This window comes from Podarcis tiliguerta (assembly GCF_965153285.1).
Source record: "Podarcis tiliguerta genome assembly, chromosome: 1".
Classification (NCBI taxonomy): Eukaryota; Metazoa; Chordata; class Lepidosauria; order Squamata; family Lacertidae; genus Podarcis; species Podarcis tiliguerta.
This window is the reverse complement of record NC_139534.1, coordinates 63794769-63822451: the sequence shown is the minus strand read 5'-3', so window position 1 is coordinate 63822451 and position 27683 is coordinate 63794769. Positions and strand designations below refer to the sequence as shown.

Here is a 27683-nt window from a genome sequence, read left to right as displayed (position 1 = left end):
ATTAGCTCAGAATAGTGTGTGTGTGTGTTTAGCTATTTTATATTTGGGCTGCATGTTATCATTGTAAAATTCAGTTTTTAAAAAGCATGCCGGATACACAGAGTTTCGCAGCATCTACACACACACACAGACACCCCTCCTGTTGCCCAGGACTTTCAGCCAGTCTGGAACAGAAACCTTACAATGCTGTTTAGCTTGGGGAAGGGGTAGTGGAGAAGACAATTGACACTTTTTATCTTCTCCTATTCCCAACCAAAGTCTTCCCCCACTGTGCTACATCACTCAGTTTTCATCCTGGCCTCTACTCCTGCTGAGCATTTTATAGCTAGGTAGCGTTAGAATGCAAGCAGTATGTTCAGGAACGTTCTGTAGAATATGGGTGCATCTTTCTTCCCTTCCTAAAACATTATTTAATAGTGAAAGGTGTTTTTTTATAAAAAAAAATCACCACACATATCCTCCTCCCCACCTCTCATTCCAGGATATTAACTATACTTTATATTGTTAAGAGACATGAGCAGAACAATTTCTTTCTCCTCTCTACAACTTCCTAAACATTGCCTAAACATTCAACACATTTTAGAAACTCACAAGCCCTTCATTGGCAGCCCATTAAAAAAAATACTTTTATTTTAATTTACAAACTTACATACTGCTATGTACTTAGGGAGCCTTCAGGGTCTTTTGAAGCTGCTGTCTTATTTTCTCAGTGATCCTGTTTCATTTCCAAACCGATAAGGGCTCAACCCAGCTGCATTTGCTATTAAAGCGATGATTGATCTACTGCTTTTCTGAGAGAAGACCGTGCAAAGTGTTGCACTGTATGAACTTAAAAGCATAAAAAATAAACAATAAAGTGACAGCAGTCTCAAATATATAGCAAGCAGCAGCAGGATAGTGTCAAAGCAAAACGTATAAATCCTTAAAAGGCAACACATTTCATTGAAGGAGCAATATCACGTATCTCACTCAGGGCCTTTCCAGACTTTCGTTATTTTGGGGTGGAATTCAGTCACATGCCCGCAAATTTAAGTTGCACTATAAAAGTTGATTGGAAAGTTTTGCCCAACAAACTCATTCCCCCACCCCCACCCCCAAAATGGACTTTTTGCAGTAAGGAAAGCAACAAAGAAATATACTGGAAAGTGTGGGCAATACTTTCTTTGATGCAAGCTCATCTACACCATAGCGAGCAAGTATAGTAGCCCTCCTTTTTTCCTCTGCCATAAGTTCTGTTTGCTTCTTAGTTATATGATACACATAAAGTCAACAGGAACTGGTTTGCCTGGCACTGAGATGTGGTGCTGAAAGTTATGCTCTTTTATTCCATTCCATCTTCATTTCTTGCAGCAGTTTTATTGGCCGTTCTTGCACTTAACCTACTGGGTCAGCCTTCCTTCCAGAATAAGTCTGTAGCCATAAGTCTATATTGAGGGAGTAAAAGGTAGTGAGGCTCCAATCCTCACTCCACTTACCTGGTAGTAAGCCAAATTGGCTTCAGTGGGACTTACTTCTGAGTAGACATGATTAGGCTTGCACTTTAAAACTGAATAGTAGATTCACTGATAATTGTGGGCTCGGTATCCTCTTTCTGATTCCCCTCCCTTAGTTGTTCTAGGTATTATAGCTAATAGAATATTGGGAGCGGGGAGACGACCAATTCATTTTGTGAAAATAAAGCAAATGTAAACCAACAATCTAAGGAAAAAAATGCTTCACCAGTGATCAGCCAAGATTATTGCTTAGCAGCGAAGAATTAAATTGACCAAATAAATAAATAAATAAATAAATAAATAAATAAATAAATTAAAATAAAATAAAATAAAATAAAATACAGTTGTATTTTGGATCTCAAACACCTTGGCTTCTGAATAAATTGACTCCCAAACAAATTGGCTCCTGAACGATTGAAACCCAGAAGTGAGTGTTCCAGTTTTCGAACGTTATTTTGGAACCTGAACATCCGACACGGGTTCTGCAGCTTCCGATTGGCTGCATGAGCTTCCTGCAGCCAATCAGATGCTGCGCTTTGGTTTCCAAACGTTTTGGAAGTCAAACAGACTTTTGGAACGGATTCCATTCGACTTTCAAGGTATGATTGTATTTAATAATAATGCTTTTTTTTATTTATACCCCACCCATCTGGCTGGGTTTTCCCAGCTACTCTGGGCTGCTAACAGCTTGTCTAAAGACATAATAAAAAGATCAAGCATTAAGCAAGAAGCAAAAGGAAGGAGAAAATTCAGTGACCGACAGCAAGTAAAAGACATAGCTGCTATTGAGGTAGCACTGGTAATGTATTATCACACAGGAGAACACTGGAAGACATCTGTGATTTTTATGAAGTCCCAAAATGTCCCCTCTATATGAAAACCAAGTGGTTTGAGAGCTGCAGTTCTCTGGAAAAGCTGTCTAGCATATTCACACACACCCTTTGTATCTGCCCCTTTAAATTCCAGTCGGGATGAACTGAGGCTCTGAAGGCAACTATTGAGAGCTTCTGTTTTGCCTTGTTCAAGGTAGCTTGGGTTTTCCCTTTTCTGTGTTGCATATCAGCACATGTGGTACAGGTGTGATTTTGTGGTGGATTCTTGGGCTTAATTTGCCGTTGGTTTTTCTAAGCCACAGCAGCGTTAAGGAAAATGGAAACCATTTTCTTTTGCGTTTGTTTAAGCAGGCATTCCTTTTCTTCTGAGATAACAAAGGGTGAGTTTTGAGGGCGCTACAGAAGCATTTAAACTGGAAGCATAACCAAAGCCAGTGCAATCAATACAGAGCACATGGCAATTGTATAACCTTTAAGTTAAATGCAGATCCACAAAGGTATTAAGACATGTGCTGCTAAGTGATGTTTAGGCTGCAGTCCAGCGCATACACCCTTGACTGTAAATCCTATATGAAAAATTTTGGACTTACTTCCCAGGTAAATGTGTTTTGGATTAGAGTGTCTGTAGGGAAAATGAAAAGGCACAGGGAAAATATTGTTGAAATGCCAAGTGTTGTGGGAGAACTGATTCACAAAGCTGGGGGAAGAATTTGTGTGTATGTGTGAGATGTCAGTACTTTCTCTTCTTAAGGTGTGAATCAATAATCAGGGCACGGTGTGACTTATTTTAAACTGTCAAAGGAGTAAATCTGCATATCTGTGAGCCATGAATCAGTCTTGTGATTCCCATTAAAATTAATTGGCAGCCTGGGCCATATGTTCTCTCTCAGCAAGATGAATATGCAAGGCAAGGATGAGAAATTCATTCAATAATAGTTCACCCATGTAAACACCATTGTACAAATACCTAGAATCAAGACATGTATGAGTGTGGCAGTGCGAGGGTAGCCCTAATCCTAATATTTGCTTGCCAGTAGCTCCATTGACCTCAGTGGAACTTAACCGTGTTTGCCCAGGATCTCAGCCTAAGGCAGAGAATGTAAAGTCTTTCTCATAACAGGACTCTCAAATCATGAAACAAGGCAGATTAGACTTTCCTCTTTAATAAAGGTAGCCTGAAAGTCAGAGCTGATTTTTATTCTAGGCATGAAGCTGGGCAGATCAGTGAGAGAGGCAGAGAGCATTATGTCCTTCGAAGAATGCCAAGGAAGGGTAAATAAAATAAAATGTGACTCCTGCTGCAGGATTGGAGCAGTTTTACACACACATGCCTGTTCATCCCCTAATTGACTGCAAATTAAGTGATAAAATGCATGTGTGAATGGACATTAATTCCACAGGTAGAACTTCCCTGTCTGTTCCAGTTGTCTCAAGCATCACACTTTTCAGTGGTGCATGCTCTCATAGTCGGCTAGTGCAGAGAATGAACACAAAGTGTGATCTAGGCCTTGGCCAAAAATCAGTGAATGGCAAAAAATATTCCATGTTCCAAATCATGTACAGTCATACCTTGGGTTGAATGTGCTTCAGGTTGAGTGCTTTCGGGTTGCGCTCTGCGGCAACCCGGAAGTAACAGAACACATTACTTCCGGGTTTCGCCGCTTGTGCATGTGCAGACGCTCCAAATGACATCATGCGCAGAAGCGGCAAAACACGACCCGCGCAGACGTGCCATCGCGTCTTATGTTCCATTCAGGATGCGAATGGGGCTCCAGAACAGATCCCGTTCGCATCCCAAGGTACCACTGTATAGAAATTGCATTTGACCTTTGTTGCTATTTTGAACAGATATTGGCAGCTTACAGCACAGTCTCCTAACTATGCCTACTCAGAAGTAAGCCCTACTGAATTCAGCAGGGCTTACTCCAAGGTAGGTTGAGTTCAGATTGCGTTCTTCACTGTGTGGTGGCTTTTCTATATCCTGCTATGGGGCTGGATCTTGGTCATATTAAAATACTATACATATTCCTGCAATTAATCCTACAGCAGCTCCTTTTTTGGGCAGGGCGTGTGTGGCCATTTCTGTTTCCTTTAGGAATGAAGTCCTTTCTCAGGATCGTTGTTTCAGCAGTTGTGGTTTGCCACAGAGCCTCTCAGTGTTTTACTTTTGTCATTTTGTTTCAGGGAAGGATATGGAAGGAAACAGTTTGCCCATGATGAAGGATGAGATTCCTCCGACGCCAAACTCTATTAATAAGGTAATGAGGCTTATAGAAATGCTTATTTTTCCTGGAGTCCAGATGAAGAGCAGGGAGACAAAATGCCCGCCTCCTGTAATCTGATATTTGTATTTTCAGTGCATATGTAGTACATTTTTGTTGTGAAGGTAAAATTTTTTAAAATGTAAACATTTTTGTTGTGAAGAAAGCCTCTCAGATAACCAGTGATTAGTTTTCTGTTTCTATAAATCTGTGAGTAAACTTCTCTTGAACTTTTATTAGAGGTCCGTAAATGTTGGCTGGCCTTTTTAATGCCATTTCTTGGTTCTGATGTCACACTGAACTTTGGAGGGGCTTGGAATGCCTCCCAAGTACAGATCAACTGTGGAGATAATCCCCTACCCCAGCTTCACTCAGGTGGAGGGCTTGTGTTTGTGAACACTTGCTAGAGGGATGCTTGACAAGTAGAAGAGCATTTATACATCTCTACTTTGGGAAGCCGCTCAGCTCGCAGTTCATTTCTGTTCAATTGTAGCGTATTCTGTTTCTTAGCAAGGCCTTGGAGTGAGTCAAATGTAAAACAGAACACACAAAACAAAACTGCTTAGGTTATCCCAAAGAGTTTATTCTAATTTCAGGGGTCCCTAATCCAAGCGTTTGGGGGTACAGTTGAAATTTTAAGACTCCTTCATCGGCACCCCATAATACCTGTTTCACAGAAGAAATATGGTTGATGCTCAAAAAAGAAAACCAGCTCCCAAACAGGCCATCCTCTAAACCACAAACACAACACAATCCTCTCCCCCTCCCCCCCCCTCTCGTGTGTGTGTGTATGTGTGCGTGTTTTAAAAAGGAGAGGCAAAAGACAGGAGGGGATCTGAGGACTCCACATTGTTCTATTCCATTAGACCTTTTACTCCCCCCCTCACCTTCTTTTAACACACTGCATTGAAAATTATTTTTGGAATGCCCCTTAGTTTTAACAATAATTTCCCATGCAGCATCAAAGCAGGTGCCAGGTGGCTTTGCTGTCCAAGAAAAACAAAATCTAAGTCTTCTTGGGGCTTGCGGGACTTACTCCACGGTGCTTTGGACCCAAGCCAACGAAAACAAAAATACCCAAGGAAATGAAAATGAGCCCTCACCTCTTTAAACTGACTGTTGACTAGCCCAAACAGAAAAAAATCTTGTTCCGCTCTTCTGAACGTCTACAGTTCTTAAGTGGAGGGGAGTTCCACAGTTGCAAGAACGCCTCTCTACATGCCCATGTACGTCATCTTCTTTAAGTCATGTCTTCTTCTAGTTTGAAGGTCGGCCACGGTTAACAGTAGCTATAGCACGAGTACAAACAACAAGCCTGTCATGTAGAAAAGTTTGTCCCTTTCTTTAAATTTAAGTGCTACAATGCAGGTGACTTTGGGCTCATCCGGACTTCATTTTATGCCGCGACTCTAGGCACAGGTCCATGCTTTAAACTAAAATTCTGTGTCTTAAGTGTTTCTTTATCTTTTTTGTCCCGATACTTTCTTTACGAAAGCCTGCTCTTTATCACTGAATCAGAGCAAATGCCAATCCACAGGAAACACAAATTGCCGTTGATTCTGTTGAAGAGTGGGTTTTCCTGAGGAAAGCCAGAGGCCAAAAAAGAAAAAAAAAGAGTGCTCCAATCTTTAAAGCACAAACCTGTGCCCAGTGGCGGAGGAAGAGGAGTGCGGGGGGAGCGCACTGCCCCCAGCAGCGCAATCCCGGTGTGGTGCCATTGCGGCTGCCCCCCCGCCCGCACTGGGTGCCATGCCCCCGCAGGCTGCGTGCCACGCCCCCAGGACGCACACTAGCCCCGCCCTGCCTGCTCCCCCCCCCCGGTGCCAGAGCATGAAGCTCCGCCTCCCTGTGCCTAGAAACAGCAGGGCAAAAAGTAAGTTTGGATGAACCCTGTGACTGGTTTTGTATTATTCAGTGCTTGTTGTTGCTCCAACTGTATATACACAGATTGTTAGTGTTGCTACTAAGTGGATATTTTAGTTCTTTCTATTCCTTTGTGCATTGCTTTGTGCATTTTGCCACTATTTCCTGGTTCTTTGTTTAGGGAACCAGATGATTGATTCTGATCTTGCTGTGCTTAAAAGAATTCTTTCATTGCACAGTGTCACCAAACAGAGATTATTGACATACAAGCCATCAATTCGCATGGGAAAATATGGGGGAGCCTTAGTACCACTCGTCAAAATCCTCATGCAGGGTTTTGGAACATGTGGCAGAAAACATTTAAGGACATGTTTGGTAAAACAGGTGACCAAACAGCCACAAGGTAGAGGAAGCCTGCCATTGTGCAGCAAAGGTGCTTATCTGTTTCCAGCCGATTCAGTTTGACCATTTCACATGTCACAGCAAACCATATTCCTATCTAAGTGGCCGCTCTGTGTGAAAGCAAGCAAGTGCAATTATATGCAGTTATTGTATCACCTTCGTAAACAAGTATTTTCAAGGTGACTTGCAATGCTTCAATAAGTCTCAGTCTGGGGGGAAAAATAACATAAACTACGTTCTTTAAAAACAAGCAGCAGTTAGAGTAATGAAACATTAACTGCAGGAGCACGAGATTTCTTAATCATTTTAGATGGGGCAAAGTCTCTGTTTGGAGCCTAACAGAGCAAACCAGCACATGGGAAGCAAATTCCATTGAGATCAATGAGGCTTGTTTACAGGCAAGAGTGTTTAGCATTTCACAGCCTAAACTTCTTAAACTAGGCACTAGGTAGGCAGCCTTGGAAAATTATTACAGTGGTACCTCGGGTTAAGTACTTAATTCGTTCCGGAGGTCCGTTCTTAACCTGAAACTGTTCTTAACCTGAAGCACCACTTTAGCTAATGGGGCCTCCTGCTGCTGCCATGTCGCCAGAGCACAATTTCTGTGCTCATCCTGAAGCACTATTTCTGGGTTAGCGGAGTCTGTAACCTGAAGCGTATGTAACCCGAGGTACCACTGTATAATAGTAATAACCTCAGCCCCTACCTAACCTGCCACAGTGGGGTACCTAATAACTTCAACAAATGAGAAGTTTCATGTGGAATGTGATTGACCACAGGGATACCCAGCTGGTCCTCCAGATGCTGTGGACTACAACTCCAGTCATCTTTCACCATTGGCTGTGCTGGCAGGGGCTGATGGGAGTTGTAGTCCACAATATCTGGAGAGCAACAGGTTGGCTACCCTTGATTTATTAGAACACAGCAAGCTGCCTTAGGCCAAATCAAGCTCTTTTCCCACCTAACTTGGTAGTCACCACCTGTCCAGAATATTTCCCATCACTTGCTGGCTGGTCCTTGAAACTGGAGCGGCCAAGGATTGAATTGTGGACCTTCTGCATGTAAAGCAGGGTGCCCTGGATATGGCCTCTCCCTTGCCGCAAGCTCAGTGCTTGTGTTTCATTTCAGCAAGGGATTGCAACCTTTGGGTTAACCCATTTGCTTTAGGGTAAAGGTGAGTGTTGAGGTGAGTTCTATGAGAAGAGAGGGCAAGGGTTTAAGTCAGTCCTCCAGATGCTGGTGGGCCCTCATCCAGCATCACCAAGGATGATGAGAGTTCTAGGAACATCTGGAGGGGTGGTGGTCCCCCATATAAGTGTTCTGTGGGTGAGTTCCCCGGCACTATAGGCAGCAAGAGGAGTACATGGAATTGCTTAAGACATCAGGAGGCTTTGGGGTGACTGAGGGAGGGAAGAATTCAGGCTGCCGTGGCCAGGCGCGTGATAAATAAGTAGAGGGAAAATGTGTAGCAAGGTGTGCCGCAAAGATAAGGACAAAAAGTGTGCAGTCTTGTTTTTCCTCACCACAGCAGCCACCGTGAATGAGAAATGAAGAACTGCGCTGCCGAGTAGCAGACTGTCACAGTTACAACACAGTAACAGATGTGAGGGGTACTATCCTCTTTCTAGGAGTGGGTTGCGGTTTTGTTTGTTTCTCCCTTTTGCAAAACCAGCTGGTTAATGTCAAGTATCAGTTGAGCACCTGTCCATTTTGGAATAAGCCACAAATTCACCAATGCCTTATGCAACCATTAGTGCTTTGGTGTTGCAAGCAAGTTCATCCCTTTGGCCTCGTGCTAATGCATTTAATTAGCTTCTGTCCCTTTTGCAGCACCCAGAGTCCGAGCAGTTGATCAATGACATTGGTCACCTGTTGCTGGTCTTTCATATCCTTTTCAGTACATTTATAATGTTTTAAGGTCAGTTTGCTTAAGAGGAAGAGAAGCAGCCTCTGGGGCACTATAAAATCTGTAGTAAGTCAGTTTTGCTGTGTCCCCTCCTAGAAATAAGGGCTCATCAACACTATCCATTTAAAGTGCTCTTATACCACATTCATGCCCCTCCCCGATTAATCCTGCGAACTGCAGATCCTTAAGAGTCTCCTAAACAAAGTACAGGAAGTGACCTAAATTGCTCAGCAATAAGGCTCACTCTATAGGTGAGCTTTCTTGGAAGAAAGTGGACATAGGATTGCTGCTTCATTTTTTTGTAAAAGGAAAACTGAGAAGCTATTGAATACTAGGGCTCATCCAGACTTCGTCTAGTCCTACCACTTTCCCCTGGAGACACCCACTCTCTCCTGCTGAATCGGAGCAAATGTCAATTAGGTTTTCCATGTATCATATTGATAGATTGCTCTGATTCAGTGGTAAAGAGCAGGTTTTCCCAGGGAAAGCAGCAGGGCAAATGGAAAACCTCTTGTGCATTCTAGGCACAGGATGAGCAAAGTGTGGATGAGCCCCTAGAGAGAGTGGGAACTGCAGACTGCTGTACCCTATGCTACCTAAGCACGTGTATTTTAGTTTTTGCCATCTGAGAAGCAGGGAAATTTTAAAGCTGAAAATAGAAACCACCGATGTTATAGTAAATTAGTACATCATTTGCTCAGAGGCTCTAGAGGTGCTTTTTACTGATGCTTTGTGCTCATGATGCTATTAGGGTGGTCATATGCGCTCCTGCTTTCAAGTTTTGGGGTGATCATAGTGCTTCATTTCCAATTAATACATTCCCTGTAACTTCTTGTCGAAATCCCATAACTTTTCATACCACAAACGTTCAGGGTTTTTTGTGGGGGGAGGGTGTCTCCATGTTTGTTGCACTGTAGCCTTTCCAGACACCAATAATGTGTTATGATTGGGGAAGCATCACAGAACAACTAGTAAAGCGGAATGATGTGTGGGTGATCCAGTATAAATCCACCATTAGTGCGTTAATTTTGTGTCAAGAACATGTTGCAGAATACACACACACGCACCAAAACCCAAGTCTTGAGGAGCTCAGAAACCAATTCCTACAGGCACAATAGGAAAGAGTAGGAGCATAGATGGATACCCTTCCAATTTCCCATTTTGCCAGCATTCTAGGAACAAGATGCAAATGACGATAAACACTACAATGTAGTCTCACTGTTTGCCTTTTAACCTTCAGAAGATGACGATGGCTATCTTCACCAGTGGAATGTGTCGGTCCTGATACATGTAACTGCTTGCTATATATCCAGCAGCCAAAGAAACCAGGACCAGTCACAGTTGACAGGAAACTCGGAAACAGAGAGAGTCCAGGCGGGGTGTAGTTTCAGGAACAAAATGTTCCTTGTATTCCCTGAGTTGAATACTGTGCTAAGAGTCCAAGCATTCTAGGGACATTTACTATTGCCAAAGCATCACTTCCCAAAGCATAAATGTGTGTATGCAGAGCTATTTGGGTTGGGTTTTTGCTGCTTTTATCCAAGAGTAAATGGATTTGGCTCTCTTGCCTTCATCTCCTTTTGCACATAGAGCCTGGTTTGTACATAATGGGAGCCCATGCTTTCCCCCTCTGTGAACAGAACCTGTGTGAGCTTTGGGTTTGCAGACCCGCCCCCCCATCCTCTTCCTCTTTCTCTCTTGCTGCTGTGAGGAGGAGATTCCTTCCTGCTCTTTGTTTTCAGTCTTAAACAAACCACAGCTTCCTGTTAAATTGGAACTGTGGTTTGATAGAATGAACCAGGATCTAAAATCACAGTTGGTTTAAACAAACTCCAGCATTTGCATCCAGCAAGGAGCTGTGATTTGTTGAAAAGTGAAAGGGTCTGCTTCTAGCCTCCTTGCAGCTGTGCAAGGGCAGGGGCGAAAAGGAGAATGTGCAAGCCCAAACTCACCATGGTTCTTTCACCTAGTGAGAAACTGTGGCATCCCATTGCATCTGAAGCCACTTCAAGTCAATGGTGGGTGATGGTGACCTAACTAGAGGACAGGTGTCTTTATAAAGCTCTGTACGAACATAATACCACTGATCCCTTAACCTTAGGGAATAGCTTGCGTCGACCTGTGAATGTGTGCGCTCTCTCCTCCCTCTGTGGACCAACTTCCCATCATTAGCTGTGGTTATATGTTCCATCTGCACTGAGACAAGCCATGATTGGAGCAAATCTGATTCCCCCGAAATTGCCTAACTTACGAACATGCTTATAAACCATGGTCTAATTTCTTAGGAGCATAGGAAACTGCATCATACTGATTCAGAGCACTGGTCAACCTATTGTCTTCTCTGACTGGCCATGGGTCTCTGGGGTTTCGCACTTGGATCTGTTCCAGTCTTACCTGGAGATCCTTGGGATTGAACTTGGGACCTTCTGCATGCAAATGAAAGACCCTGCCACTGAGCCACACACATTCCAATCCTTGGTTTACAAATGAGGTCATGATCTGCATTCTTCAGGATTTGTGTCAGTGCCCATGTTCTATGAAATCCTGACTGATCCTGAAGGCAGATAGAAGGGGAAAGAGCAAAGGCTTTGGGATCTGGCTCTGTCCCTAGTGGTCTTGGCATGGGGGTTTCAGACTGAGGTGCCCAGGATTATTTTGGCCCCTGGACTCAGGGCAGGGACCCAGTTCTGGCAGCATGTTGGTAACTACTCAGTACTGCCTTTTCTTTACTTCGTGGTTAGATGAATATTGATAACCATTGCTGACTGGTTCCTTTTAGTATTTTACTTTAAGGAGCCTAAAATCTTGCAATTCCTTCCATTCTAGATTGAATACAAATTTTGCAATGGGTCTGATAAAGAGTGTGTATCTCCCAATGGAAAAAGCAACAAGAAGGAGACTTTGAAGGTACGTATAGTTTAGATGTATGGAAAATAATATTTATTCTATTTGTGTGGGAAGCTGTTGCTTGAGAGACTGGAACCTCTTTCTCTTTGGGCCATAGGCCACGTCTCTGGAGTATCACAGCAAGGCTAGAATTCTTTTAATATTTTTTGTACACTGCTCTTTCTTCCCTGTGGATTAGTTTGCTTTTAATTTTTTTTACTTTTTTTATTTATTGAATTTATATACCGTCCTATACCTGGGGTTTTCAGGGTGGTTCACAGAATAAAATCAAGATATAAAACCACAAAATACATAATAAAAACAACCCAATAAGCTCCCCCCAAAAAACACATTTTAAAAGGGGATAGAATGTAATTAATTCAAATTACAACTTTGCCGTGCATAGGGTAGCTCTTTTCTTCAGCTATATTTTCCAGAAGAATCTTCTCACTAATATGATAATTTTAAACCTTTCTTTGAGCTGTCAGTGGTCTCCAGTCAGTGTCACACATGGGCTTTATTAACATTACAACTGGTGACAACTGTGGAGGTATAAGTTCCCAGTGAAACAACAATCCAAAACCAGTTTACTTATAACCCCCATCCCTTCCTTATATGCTCAACCTGCCCCTGTATGCCCAGTAGGTCACTGTGTTCTGCAGGAGCATTTATAAAGTCCTGAAAACATTAGAAGCCCTGCTCTACAGGCACTTGGAGCAGGGCTTTCATTGTGGCTGCCCTTGTTCCCTGGAACAGCATTCCTGTTGAGATACAACAAGCACCCACAGAAACAATGGAAATCATGATTGCTTTGACAAGCTTTTCCAGCTGAATGAAAAATCCTCTGCCTTTCAGTATTCATTTTGTATTGATTTTAAACTTGTTTTCAGTTGTTCTTCTGCTGCTTTCGAAACTATTTGATCAGGTTTTTATGATGTGTGTGCAAATCATACACACATATATGAGACACGTATAAGCAAAAGTGATCCATAAATTAATACTTACAGACAAATAAGCAAAACCTGGAGAATTCTGAAGCTGGGTGTGAAAGTGAATTGCTTTCCTATGGTACTCAGTAAGGCTTGATATGCCCAATACCTGGACTCCTTAATTAAAATCAATAGAAGTGGCTGTGAAGGATTAATATTCTGCCCTGTTGCCAGAATATAACTGGCTCACGGTTACTTATTCAGCTCCATGGCCAAGTAGGGTTTTGAGTCTTTGTCTCCCAGGTCCTCATCTGATCCTCTGTAAGCACTATGTTGCACTGCCTCCTTGAGTAAAAAGGATTTGTTCCAAGCAGCTGTGGAACCGCATTAAGTAAGAGGCCAAAATCAATAGCAATTTTACCAGATAATAAAGCACTTGCTGTCCCAGCCACTGTTTCACTCCCTACAATGCGAGTTGTTTCTCTAAATGAATGCCATGGTCTCATCTTCTCTCCTCAGTTTTTCACAACCCTCCCCCCTTTTTTTTCTTTTTTTTTTTTGCTAGCATAGGAGAAAGAAGAAAACTGTGTTCATGAGTATTTTCACCCCTCTTTCCCCTATCTCTGTAACAGGTACAGAAGAAGAATTACAGGCAGGAAAAGAAAAGAGCGACCAAGCAACTCTTCAGTGCTTTGAAAGATCCCAGTGTGGTCATTATGGCAGATTGGCTGAAGGTAATTTAGTATAAAGCATCATTTTAGAAGATCCAGCTACTCTTAGGGCTGTTCGCTCATAATCCATCAGCTGCCTTCTCTCTGAAGGTTGCTTGCTGCTTACAAATAGTCCTGTTTGGAGAATAAAACCTGATGACTCAAATACTATATTTTTTGATCCAAAACTTATATGTGTCAAAATGAGCAATGAAATTTAGACTAGGGAGGCAAGGGAAATGGTTAGGAAGACAGATAGCCTGACTGTTGGCTCACCAAGGACTTCCTTTCATTCAGAATGCCTTCCATATTAGTTAAGTGCCCTTTTCTGGTGGTGGTGTGGGGAGAGGAGACCAATTTTCTGAAAAGCATTACAATGTTAATTCTGACATTTATGGAAATGCGTTCTTTAGGCAGAAAATTTAGGAATGATGGATATTTTTAAGTGGAAAATGAAAGAGCTATCTTCATGCTCTCAGATCAACAGTCCATCCAGCCCAACAAGTCTAAACACTACAGGCAGAAGTATCTCTTCAGCCTTGCTAACCAACCTCCCTTTATCTGGAGATGCCAAAGGCTGAACTGGTGGCCTTGTGTTTTTATATAAAGCTGGGATTGCCAATGGAGCAGGTGTATATGTTCCCACAGAGGTCTTCCCTGCTGCTCAATGAGTCTGAAATTAGCCTCAAAAGAAGCATAGGGCAGGTTGTCATGCGTGTGTGAGATGCTCACCACAGTTTCTCCTGTTTGCAGATATGCCCATAGGCTCGGAAAGGTTGGTGACCTTTGATATAAGCCACACGTTCTTGTTGAAACTTCTAATCATTTCCTTTAAATTACAGCTTCCCACTAATTACGCCATCACTCTGCATTCTTGCAGGACCAAACCCTTACATAACAACGCAGTCATGAAGTCACCTTCTGATCTCTGGTGATCAGATCTATTACTGGCAGCCGTTTTCTGAAGTTTTTACTGACACTGGCTTCCATTAGCCATAGTTAATGGTTCACTTTAAATGTTCCTTTCTGATCGGTTTGTCCCCCCCCTGCTAGCACGTGGAGGAAATATACTTTGATCTCAGAACCAAACAACGTATCCATAAGATACGTGAAAGAGAAATGGGCTCCTTTGGTTGTTTGAGGTTTTCTGCAACCTTTCTAGGGAGCCACTAAAACACTAGCTAGGCTGCAGTGGTGGTGGTGGGAAGTAGGAGGAGAAGATCCCCCCCCCCTTGAAACCCTGGAAATGTAAAAAATTAAGTGACTTCAGCATGTATTGCTCTTTTGGATGTAAGAGGCTATAGTCTCTCCAGGGAAATGCGGCATAAATGTCTTGGGGTCTTGGGGTGAAAGCAAAATTGCACCCTCTTAATGAGCTGCTTATGGGACACGGGTCGAGCTGTGGTCTAAACCACAGAGCCTAGGGCTTGCCGATCAGAAGGTCAGAGGTTTGAATCCCCGCTCAGTCCCTGCTTCTGCCAACCTAGCAGTTCAAAAGCACGTCAAAGTGCAAGTAGATAAATAGGTACTGCTCCGGCGGGAAGGTAAATGCCGTTTCCGTGCACTGCTCTGGTTCACCAGAAGCGGCTTAGTCATGCTGGCCACATGACCCGGAAGCTGTACGCCGGCTCCCTCGGCCAATAAAGTGAGATGAGCGGTGCAACCCCAGAGTCGTCCACAACTGGACCTAACGGTCAGGGGTCCCTTTACCTTTAATGAGCTGCTTAGTGAAAACCAGCCCTTTTCTTTGCAGGCAGCTTGCCCTGGGAGTTTTGCTTCAACCCCCAGTTATTTCATGAGAAATCATACAGCATGAGAAGCCACTGGGGAGAATAGAGCTCTGTTTCGGTATGGCTGCATTGTTCTCTGACCCTATTAAACAAGAATATTTCACTGGATAGGGACTATGTAAAACTGCTTCACTGGATAGGGACTTGGCTTGAGTAGAGAGGTGAATAATTCCTCCTAATTCCTCCCCACCCCCCTCAGATTCGTGGGACTCTGAAAAGCTGGACCAAGTTGTGGTGTGTGCTGAAACCCGGAGTCCTGCTGATCTACAAAACACCAAAGGTCGGGCAGTGGGTGGGCACCATCTTGCTTCATTCCTGTGAGCTGATTGAGAGACCCTCCAAAAAGGACGGCTTCTGTTTCAAACTTTTTCACCCGCTGGATCAGTCCATTTGGGCTGTGAAGGTAAGTGCAAGGCCCGAACCTGGCAACAAATGTTGAGCTTCCTTGAGGAGAAAACAGCAGGCCCCAAGCAGGCTCAGGAGTAGCTCTGGCAGCTATTGGGGGTCTGAATCTTGAAGAATTTGTTGCTGGGATTTATTGTGGGGAAGGGAAACCTCAGTAAAATCAAGAGAGATTTCAGAAGCATTCCTCATGATAGATCAGGGAGTGGGAAACCTCAGGGCCGGAGGACAAATATAACCCTCCAGGCTTCTGTTTAAGCCCCTTGGGATCCTTTCTAGGCTATGCCCTATATGCCACTGCTCTGCACTTTCTTTGAGTGCTTTTGGTAGGCTGAAATATGTCCTTAACCTGTGCTTGTTGCCTTCAAGGAGGTGGGAGGAGGTAGGTAGGTAGGTAGGTAGGTAGGGGGTCAATTCTTCACATGTAAAGTGATATTTCCTTCCATGCTGCATCTGTCCTGGTTTAACTAGGTTGGAACCTCTATGGGGACACAATATTGGGCATTGTGTTTATATGCCTCTAGTACAATAGAGCCTTGAACTTTTTGTGGGCCTCTGGGCCCAGTGAAGATATTATTGCCTGAAGATCTTACAACTTCTATTTATAAGTAATCCAAGCAACGTTGTCAAGAAATGACGTTCTTTCCCTGAGACATAAATAAATAGCATTTGCCGCCAGCTGTGATGAACGAGACTGGCTCCTCACCACCTTCTGACACGTTCAGAGATTATTAACATCTGCTCTGAGGGAACAGTACTTAACCACACTTGAATCTGGTCCATCCCTAAAAGTAGCAAGTCTGCAGACTGACAGCAAAGATACTGTGAGGAACATTTTCAGTCTAAATTAATGCAGTGCTGATTGTTCCATCGCAAGAGACTATAAATGGGGCCATATTTATGCTTGGAGAGCTGATATCATTTTTCACGCTGGCATTAGAAATATATGTCAAAAATGGAACCATAGACATCCAGGTAAATGTCTCATAGCTGGCCACTCAGAACAGACCCATTCTTGTTTGAAAATGAAACACTCTGTTCTTTCTTTCTTTCTTTCTTTCCATTACATTCTAACATGCCAAAGTGCTCTGAAGTAAAAAGATTGTGTTTTGGAAGGCAAAACAAAAATTCCATGCAAGGTAATAGCTTTTCATAGGATCAGCCAAAAATCATGAAGAATTGTATTCAAGTTAGAAACATAAGAATCTGCCTTTTAGCAAGTTGGACAATTTTTCTGTCTAACTCAGTGTAGTCAACTCTGACTGGCAGCAGCTCTCTGGGATTTCAGAGGGGGAGAATTTCCCATCCCTACCTAAAGATGCCAGAGATTTAACCTGGGGCCTCCTGTGCGCAAAGCAGGTGCTGCAACACCGAGCTTTGCCCCTCTTCTTGATCCTGCTTGTTATACAAAAAAATAACACATAAAAAGGAGGGAGGTGCAGAGAAAGATGCCTTTCACAATGGAAGCCCCCAACATGCAGTTTGTAAGGTTATCTGTGATTTCCGCCTACAATGCAAAAAATATTGGTCAAATTAGCTGATAGTCGCTTCAATTCAATTGGGGCCTTTAAAATATTGAAACACAACGTGTGTTGTAATTAACCCTAATAATGAACTTGAAATACCAAGTTGTTCACTTGCAAATATTTATCTCATGGGAAAATGTTGGCAGTCGTTAGAAACCTCTCTCTTTTTTTGTCACAAAGGGTTTTGCTCTGATGTTTGCATTATTGCCTTTTAAATTGGGCCCATGAACAAATTGGTCTGCTTTTGACCTCCTTAATAAAGCATTAGACCTGGGTACCTTAAGCTTGCCTCCTTCCAGGTGAACCATCAGTGATGTCATAACACAGGGGTAGGCAACCTAGGGCCCAGGGGCTAGATGCGGCCCAATCGCCTTCTCAATTCGACCCACAGACGGTCCGGGAATCAGCGTGTTTTTACATGAGTAGAATGTGTGCTTTTATTTAAAATGCATCTCTGGGTTATTTGTGAGGCATAGGAATTCGTTCATTCCCCCCCCCCCAAAAAAAAATATAGTCCAGCCCACCAGGACTGAGGGACGGTGGACCGGCCCACGGCTGAAAAAGGTTGCTGACCCCTGTCATAACATAACCAAATCTGACGTGCCACTATTCCACCCCTAGTTTTCACATGGCAAGCTGAAAGTGTTCCCGCTCTCAAAACTGCATACTTCCTGAAAATATGTCACCTCAGAGAGAAGGCCTGAGAACTTTCCTTTTTTGTGACATGTCTGTCTGTCTCGAGAGACAATGGAGTGCGCCTTCAGGGGTGAAGCCAAACTGCTGCATTAGCAGCACCAAAGTAACCTCTCCAGGGCGCAAGCCTGGGCATTGTGTTTGTAGGTCCAGGGCTGCCCGGATGACAAGACCCACCTCTCGGCCTTACTGATGTGGTCCAAAGGAAAGCAGAGCAATACGTTTGGCACTAGCTTGACCACAGGAGGTAATGCAGTGTGTATGATTAGCAAGCTGTGGCACTTCCAGTCTAATGACTCCTTATGTGAAACCTTTGATGGGGCTGCATCGCGAAAGAACTTCACCAGCTTTGAGGTTCAGTACTGAGACTCAATTTGTGTCATCAGGGATGGTCTTTTGAGCTACATGTCATAGCTTGGCTCTGACATGAACACTTTAAAGTGAGAGCAGTTTGGGACATCCTTTTAAAATGCTGTTTTAAAGGGTGTTGATCATTTAATCCTAAACTTGTTTACTCAGGAAGAAAATGAGTTGACTGAGTTAAGTGTGCAAGAATTGCTTGACCAGTCAAAATCGCTGAGTTTCTTCTTACAGAAGCCAAGCTGCCTAACAGAATACTTCAAATTTCAGATAGGTTGAATACTGAGAAGCTTTTAAAGGTTCATATGGAATCTGTATCAACAGTTAGCATCACAGGTGGCCAAACATGGACTGTAGGGTTTATTTATTCATTGCAGTTTTGCATAAGAAAAAAATATTTATTGCAGTTTTTTAAATTTTACTCCTGATAACCAGAAAAGTGGGAAATGAAATAAGAGGCTTCCACCGATCATGTTGATCTAGAAATGATCTGACAATTCGAACTGCTGAAGCAATACATTTTCTGACCTAGTTTTTAATACCTAAAAATCTGTCGGGGAATGAGTACATTTATTTACTTGCCCTCCCTGGAAGAGGCCAGACTAAGATATCTTTTCTCTTTTGCAAGATGGGCTTGTGAATGAAACTGAAGCTATTGCAATGGAGACATAATAGACAAATGAGCAGAGCTGGGAATCTCATCATTCAGCTTAGCAGATCACAATGATGCAGCTGACAGTAATATGAACTGGCAGTACTTCTAGTGGCCTTTTCCCTTTTGCTAGTTTTAATCTGAAAGCTGGGTTTTGGGAAACACTTGATGCATTCTGGATATGAATGGTTTTGGGCTTTTTTATATAAGAGATATGTGGGGGAGGAATCATGCTAATATTTTTAGTTGGAGTAAGGGTTAGAGTCACTTCCTTATAACACCAAAGTGTTTTAAATTATCTGTCAACTAAAAGAACAATTGAGTAGCATCTAGGGTAGTGTATAAGGCAGCAATTCTAACCCAACTTGCTTGGGAGTAAGCCCCACTGAATTCAATAGGGCTTAGCTGTGGTTAGCATAGTGCTGTGAACAATGATGACCCCAGGTCAGTTTTCATTTCTGCCATGAACTTGCTTAGGTAGACAAGCCCTCTCTCCTTGCAGTATGGGGGTGATAACTACATTGCAGGGTTGTTTTTAAGCATTACTGATATTATGTACATGAAACACTTTGAACACTGTAAATTGCAGTAGAAATGCTAAGAAACAGCGGGTGGCAGGCTCCATTCCACGCTGGGCGGCTTTCTCCTGGTGCGGAGCTGCCCAGCGTATTAGGCGACTGGACTTATAAGACGAACCCCCAAATTGTAGCTGCCAATTTGGGGGGGGGGGGTTGTCTAATACACCCAGTCGCCTAATACATCGGAATCTATGGTACTTTGGACAACATGCAGCATGTTATTTATAATCTACCTTTGTGTAAATGACTTACCACTGAAGCTACTCCTCAACAGAAGCTTATAAATCTAATTTAAATGGGTATGTTGAAAACAGGTCAAAGGAAGATGGGGTTCAAAATATGTGTACATTTTTTTAAATGGGAGAGCATCCCCCTTCGCCCAAGCTGTGTATTTTTCATCACAGTGAACCCAAGCCAGCCATACAATCCCACACTATCTGTCCTCTTACTCTCTGCCCCTTCAGATATCCTTTCATGATCATTTGTTTTCATGGTGCTATCCAGGGAGCCATATGCAATCTTGCTTTCAATACTGTTTGTGCCTGCAAAAGTTTTGGGGTGGTCATACTGCTTCATTCCCAAGTCCTGTAACTTCCTGCTGAAATCCTATAACCTTTTAAGCCCCTACTGTTCTGGGTTTCAGGGCTAGGTGTGTCCTGTTTTTGTTGCACTATACTGCCAGAGTGCTCTTCCAGACAGTGACATGGGGGTTATTGGCTTGCTCCTGTTCTTGTTCTTATTGTGATTAAAAAATAAAAATAAAAATCTTATATTTTTATGTTGCAAATCGCCCTGAGGTCTACGGATGGAGGGTGGTATACAAATTTAATTAAAATTAATGCAATAACAGTGGGGAAGTATCACAGAACAGCTAGTTAAGCTGAGTGATGTGTGGACTGTCCAGCATCGATCCATCACTAATGCACTACTATTGTGGCAATGACATGTTGCAGAATGCACCCAGGAAGAAACCACCAGTCTGGAGATGCCTCCAGTTCTCCAGTCCATCTGCTAGTGAGATGGCAGAAGGATGAGGAGGTGCTGGGTCTCAAAGGGACACCACAACAGCTTCCCAGTGACTGGTGCTCTTTCGTCTAGGAACTGCTAGTGCATTAGCTTTGATGGGTCACGGTTAAGTTTAAATGAATGCTATTGGGATCCTGATGATGAGTGCTCTTGAGGTATTTTGCGGAAGTGAATTCCTCAAGTGAAGGCACCTGAGTGTTACACAGGAAATACAGTACAATACTCATTGTATAGTCATGGTTAGTCACTCATTGGCCACCTTTAATAGTGCCACGGATCCTTCACCAGCCTCCTGCTCTTCAAAGTTCTGGGCAGGGCTCTCCTCATTACCCTCTGTTATTTGACTATTGTTTGCAACTGAGTGAATTAATAAATGAAAGCTTATTTTTAAAAAAACATCTCTTGAGATTGCTCATCTCTGATGAGCCAGGAGCTTATGTAAGAGACGTCCCAGTCATGGCGAAGCTATGAAATAGTCGCTTTCATTCAGACAACTCCGTTTGCATGCTGACCTGTCTTTCGATATTGTCAGGGTGGAAGATTGAGATTCCCCCCATGACAGAAGGGCAGTTTCCAAAGCTACCAAAAGACCTGGCTTCCACCTTTTCCCTCTCCCTCTTTATCTCTGTCTCACACACTTACATTCACTTGCGCCCTGTATTTCTTCTAAAGATCTCGGAGCAGTGTACATTAGGTTATTCCCCTTTTGTCACTTGGAAGGACTAGGGGGGAGAGTGACCTAAAAACGGAAAATAAAAAATAAGCAAATATATAGAAATAAACAAGCAATCTTAGGAGGTGAGTTACCCTGAGTCACACCAAGGGTGTGTCCTAGTTGACAGAGGGCATTCCTCTGCTTGGAGAGTCTCTGTTGTGAAGACCAAAACTCCTAGCAAGGGAGAGCAGGGGGACCTTTAAGGTGCCCATCAACAGGATAGCTGTTTGAGTAGGCACACAAGCCACCGGGTCACCACTATGCTGAGATGTATTGTGTTTTTATTTAAGTTATAGTGATTGCTTCTAAATTTGCATCTGTATGTATAAATTACTTTATGCAAATCTGTGACTTTGGGCAATGTGTCAGAGGCCACCTTCATAGACACCCAAATCTTCCCAGTTACCTTTATCACAGACCATATGTAGAGCCTTCCATGAATTGAAGGGCATTTTTCAGAAGTGGAGAGCCTTTCTATATTCATGGAGTTTCCCACTGGGATTCAGAACTCTATTCTTCGAGGCGTCTATTTTAGACATAGCTAAATGCACTGCTCTGATTCGCCAGAAGCGGCTTAGTCATGCTGGCCACATGACCCGGAAGCTGTCTGCGGACAAACGCCGGCTCCCTCGGCCAGTAAAGCGAAATGAGCTCCGCAACCCCAGAGTTGTTTGCAACTGGACTTAACGGTCAGGGGTCCCTTTACCTTTAAGTGCATTTTGGAGTTTGCTCTATCCCAGAAAGGGTGGTTGCATACTTTTCATTTGTTTCATTAAATTAAAAGCAGAGAATATAAACTGAAATGATATGGGAAAATGATAAAATATGTTTCTCTTCTTTTCATACATCGCTCTAGGGTCCAAAGGGAGAGAATGTAGGCTCAATCACACAGCCTCTTCCAAGCAGCTACTTGATCTTCAGGGCAGCTTCCGAATCAGATGGTAAGCTTTTGACCTTTTCTCTATGTTTACATGCTATTCATTCTCTTCCAATTAACCAATACAGATCTTTCTGGGCAAGCAGATGTGCTTTACCCCTTATGATTCATGCATTGGGCTCTCTGGGGAAACCACCTTTAATCCAGTGGAAATGAGTGCAAAATTTTCAAGGGTAAAAAAGACTTTAAGGTGTTTTTCTTTGTCATTACCATGCTAAATCTTTGCAATGAGGGGAATTGCAGAACACTTAGTATTGATGTTCCACATCCCACTTTGTTCCCCTCCCCCAGACAGCTACAATATATAATTAGGTTTTTTTTTGGGGGGGAGCCCATATTTCAGTTTCTGGTCAGATGCAGGCAGCTCACGGAAGAGAGATGAAACCCAACCGGTCCCTCAGGCTTTTGTGGCAGTTTAATAGTTCCAATGACTGTCTATCAATCCATGCCATAAAAGCGATTATCTCCTTAAAGATCAATTTAACTTGACATTTCATTAACGTAGTTACAGAATGTGCAGGGTAAAGTAATACGGTCATTCTGTTGCTGGGGAGGGATAGCATAGAGTTCTTGTCTAAGAACTGTCATCCCAGCTGGGGAAAAAGAGGTGTGCATAAGAACATTTTCCTTTTGGCTTCTGTGGACTGGATTGACCTATCTTGTTTACAATAGCCTTTGGGCTTCTCTAACCTTTACTTGCAATGAGTTTCATGCAATCAGCCTTATGTACTCAAACAGCAACCTGCTCCTTTGGGTCCTCATTTAGACCTGTCTATCCTTGAAAACTGCATCTTGATGATGATTGAAATTACTGGTAAAATACTAAGTGTGCTGAGTATTGTTGGTTTATCCTATATAGTCTCAATTTTAAAATTATATAACATTTTTTGTGGGGGTGGGTGGGTTATGGGATGCTCTGATTTATCCGTTTACCACGTTTGTACCTTGTCCTTCCTCCAAAGTGCTCAGGAAAGCTAGGGCCAAGCCAGGCTTGAAGTCAAATGTGTATTTACATTTAGTGTACATGTTTTCACATGTAATTAGCAGCTGAAGGGGGGATGATAACCACTGGAATCCCAGCATCTGGGTAAATTAACCCTTTCCTTCCCCTGCTGCAGTCCTGACCCAAATTTCTCCTCTGATGCCCTTATTTACATAGGGAAGATATCCCCCATTGGGGCCAGTCGAAGGATTTCCTCTCAATGCAAATAGCAGCTTCAGAGGAGAAGGGTGGGTAGGTGGGTGACTTCTTGCCCATTATAACAGTGCAATATTGTGCATGCTTTATCAGAAGTGAGTCCCATTTGTTCTATGGGTTGTACTCCCAGATGAGTGTGCATACGAGGGCAACTCCAGTTTGCTTTCAAGAGTTTGAACTCAGGTTGCCTTATTCTAGAGCCATACCACATAAAGAAAATGCTAACCCAGGTTCACTGAGGAGGGAACCATGAGAGGCCAAACTTTGTTAATCTAAAACCATATTGGTCTTCAGCCAATATTTTGCATATAACATTCACTGATTACTAACACTTACTATTTGTTGTTCCTTTGGCATTTTGGTGGGAATTGAGTTGCCCTGGGTGAATATGGTGTGGCCTACAGCTGTGTTTTTCAATGACTGTTTTATCGAAATGCCTCAAACAAATGGGCTGAACTAACCATTATTTATGTTATAGTGTAGGCACTAGCCAAATAAGAGCCCATAGTAATTAGTCAGCTCCCTGGGCAGACGTAAATTTTCTTCCAGCAGGTGCCATTTATTCTAATTCTTGTGCTGGATCTGCTGGTGGTATGACCTAAATTCTCTGGTGGAGTGCTTAAGCAGCAGTCTTAAGGAACTGGTCTAGCAGGGAGAGGAGGACAAAGGGAAGAAATACTTCCTCCCCTTCATTTCCCCTCTCTACACCAGTGGCAGCAGCACCAACCCCAGGGAGTGTGGGAAGATGTGCCTGGGCCACCCCCATGGCTGCTTCACTGGTCTGTTTGCTTGTGCCACCTGCCTGGACCAGCTGCCTGCCTTCTTTCCTCCACCCCTGTCTGCCCACCTTTCCACTTGCTCACTCTGTTTCACAGGAGTGCTTGTTTGTCAGCATGAAGACGGACAAGGGAAAATACAGTATATAGAGAAAAATATATATGCCCTCTTCAGGAGAGCCATTTGAGATGAAAGCAGGACAAAACCTTGGGAAAGTTTCCTCTTTTGAAATCAAACGTAGCCATGTTTGATTTTATTGGCAGCTGGCCGTTTACCTGCCCCCAATTGGCTTAACAAAACATCTCGCACCCTGATCCTGGGTGCCCCGCAAGATTAAGTCCAGGGTCGCCACCTCTCTGGTTGGTTCCAGTATCAACTGTTCTAGGGCACACAATTTTGCCTCTTTCTCATGACTGGAAGGCATATGTAGCCAGTCTGTGTGAAGGTAGTGGAAATCACCCATTACTACAATGTCTCTTTTTTCGGATTGTTCCTTGATTTCATTCTTCATCTCAAGATCTCCCTGAAGATTTTGATCAGGGGGGTGGTATAACATGTCTCCCTAAATTAATGCTGGGGCCTGTTATCGCAACCAATGATGCTTCTGTGGAGGAGTCTGTCACTTTTGGGATTTCTCACTTGCTGGACTCAATGCTCTTTATTGTACAGAGTGACACCACCTCCAGTATGTCCTTTTCTGCCCTTCCTAAAGAGTTTCTGTCCAGAAATAACCATGGCGGTTATGTATGGAGTACTGTTTTATCCCCAATGTTTTTTAAATACCTGTATGAAGCTGTTGGGAGCCATCATTAGGAGATATGGGTCTAGGTGCCATCAGTACGTCACTCACCTGGATCTCTTGACAGATATCTTGACAGAGCAGTAGTGAGGGGAAGAGGACACGTAATAAAGTCTTGTGCTGCCTGCTCCTGTGCAGCTCTCTTTCATTACGTTAGTGTTATGTGATTATCCAACTTGAAAGGTATCAAAATCTCTCTTCTGTGACTTCTTTCATCGGGTTCCAGCATCATTGCTTCGGTTTATTTTGCTGGCAAATCTGAAGGATATGGCTCAGTGTGGGTTCCAATGGAGGAGGTGTTGTTGTTGTTGGCGACCTCCAGTTTTTAGTTTTAATCCTTCAGTTCAGCAGATGTAGTTGATTCTAAAAGCACAGCACCACCTGTAGGACACAAGGGAGTATCGCCCTACATTGATTTACCCTTTAGCTGTTGAAGTCAGTTTTTTAGAGCAAGTGTTTCACAATACGATGGTTGGAGGAACACTTCCAATCAGAAAGCCAATGCAAGAAGGTGCATAAGACAATGCAGTCCATGGTCTAAATGCAGGGCCTTAAGTCCAGTAGCTGAACCACTTGTCTTGATACTGCATACCTGTAAAACCTGGCAACTTTAAAAATAGGATATGGACAAATAATAATTCACATACTTCTGCAGTCTTTAAATATTGTCTCTATCCATCCATTCTCCCTTTTACTCACTCCTAAATGCACTTGCCCATACTGACTCATATATGAATGCCTACATTGACTAGCTTTGATATAAACCCACAATTTATGTGGGGGTTATGTTCCAGGGATTGCACTTGAGACCAAAATTGCATATAGTCAAAGCACATTGGGTTCAGTGGTGGGTGGGGTTGCCAAAGTCATTTTCCCCAGAACCCTGCCCCTTTCTGCTCCTTACTTACTTACCGTGTGCATAAAGCTGAATGTGCACAAATTAAATGTGTGTAAGTTGTGGGCATACTGTATTGGAAACATCCCTTGCTCTCTTCATTGCCTCCTTCCAAATGTAGCAATTAACAGAAGCCCCTCCTTAGGCTGAAAACCCCAGGTTTATTCTTTCTTCTTTGGAAGGTTGAGGACCCAAAAGCTGGACCTCTTTACCTGCTTAAGGGTCCTTGCAGATGGTCTGTTGGTTGAGTATTTATCCTGATTTGTTTGCACAAAATTTACAGGGAGATTATATGGCATCACTATATTCATTCCATTTTATCTGCACCGAGATTATATGCCCAGCGTTGTCATTATCCCTACTTTCCAGTACATACCCCATCACTTTTCTTACCACAAAAATGACAAGGTTTATACGCAAGCTGTTCTATTGCACGGGAGTGACAATCCACTGAACCACACAGACAATATTTGCCTATATATGGTTGAATCATGCCTCACAAACAGCAAGTTTGGAAGCCATTTTGATGGATGACAGCTTATAAAAGTGGGGAAAGCCTCATCAAAGTTACAACCCACTCCATGCCACCTACTGGGGGAGAGGTGGAGAGATGGGGTGAGTCTGTCTGTGCTGTCTGGTTTAGATCCAGAAAGTGGCTCCACATTGGCAGGTGTCCCAGATGTTATCCTCCAAATATAGCCTCATGGACAGGAACTGGTTGCTGCAAGTCTGAGAGTACAGTACAAGTTTCTGGGAGAGAAAATTATGCTTGCTATTGAGGGAAGGCACTCATTTGGAAGTGAGAGAGGCCCTCTTCCATTCTGGAGTTGCATTTCGAAGGGAGGGCATAGGGGAGTTTTGCAGTACAATATGAAAATCAGTATTTCATCACCGTCTGTCTTACGCTTTTTGAGCTGTTTGGTCCTCTATGCAGAACCATTTGTTTCCTGTTAATAATGATGCCCTTTGGTGTTATTTTCTTTACTTGGTGACATTTTATTTTTTAACCCTAGCATTTGCTTGATTGAGCAGGCTGAAGGTTTTATAGATTTCTTTTATTTAAAAAAAAACAAACCTGAAATAATGCCTGGGAGACTATTTCTACAACTGAAGCATTATGTATGCCACCAGGTTTAAGGAGCTTTTCAGAATGAACGTCACTTTATCACCAGTGAAACTGGAAACCAATTGCACGTACTTGCCTTGTAGCTCATGCACCAGTGAGGAAGTAGGATAGGCTCAAGCGCTAATCTTTGTTTGCCTGCGTAGGAAGATTCCCCCAAAGCAAATGCCAGGGTATCAGTCACTATTAGCAATGCTTTTTCATAAAGGTTTTTTCGACACTAGCTTAGGGGGGGGGGATGCTACATGGTACACCTTAAATGTACCACTCTTGAGAGTACATGAGGAATAGAATGGGTGAGAAGCCACGCAATTTGTCTTATGTTTCAGGGTTCCTGGGCAGCTTAAATCCATTTGATTTAGCAAAATGTATATGAGGACTTTGCTCAGAAATTGCCACACATTCTCACAGAGGGTACTCTGAAGTGAGGAGCAGGCTTTCCGAAGTGGGGAAGATGGGGGTAGAAAACTAAGTGGAAATGGAAGAAAACCATAAATGGGGAAACACACGTGTTATTGTCCTTGTAAAAGCAGTGCCATAATAAATGTTGTCAGCATTTTGAGGTACTGGACGGTGATTTGCTGAATGAAACTGATGTGGCAACCCCTCTGGCAGCTACTTGGATCATGTTACTTTGCACAGCTTGAGTATTTTAATATTTAGTATCCATTACAGTGTAAAACTGTGAGAATCTCAGTAATTTGAGTGGCATGTAAACCACAAATACCAAGACCGGAAACGATGTATAGATTTAAAATGCACTCTATATGTGATCTGCCTATTCTTGTTTTAGATGAGGGTAAACTTTTAGGGACAAATTGTATCCTGAAATATTTCAGATTTGGGCCATCACCTGGAGGATGTAAAAAGCTATGAATATTGAAGAGAGGAACTGAGTATCAAATGGTAACACTTACTCTGCAGCCATC

General features: G+C 43.0%; 1 protein-coding gene across 2 annotated transcripts in view; it reads left to right on the top strand.

The window, feature by feature from the left end:
* OSBPL5 (oxysterol binding protein like 5) overlaps window positions 1-27683 on the top strand; it is a 124720-nt gene that overhangs the window by 72231 nt on the left and 24806 nt on the right. For both annotated transcript variants that reach the window (XM_083425977.1, XM_083425976.1), the window contains exons 3-7: window positions 4511-4584; window positions 11585-11665; window positions 13206-13307; window positions 15273-15476; window positions 21882-21966. In XM_083425977.1, the coding sequence (XP_083282103.1) occupies window positions 4511-4584; window positions 11585-11665; window positions 13206-13307; window positions 15273-15476; window positions 21882-21966 (546 nt within the window). The remainder of the gene's footprint in view (window positions 1-4510; window positions 4585-11584; window positions 11666-13205; window positions 13308-15272; window positions 15477-21881; window positions 21967-27683) is intronic.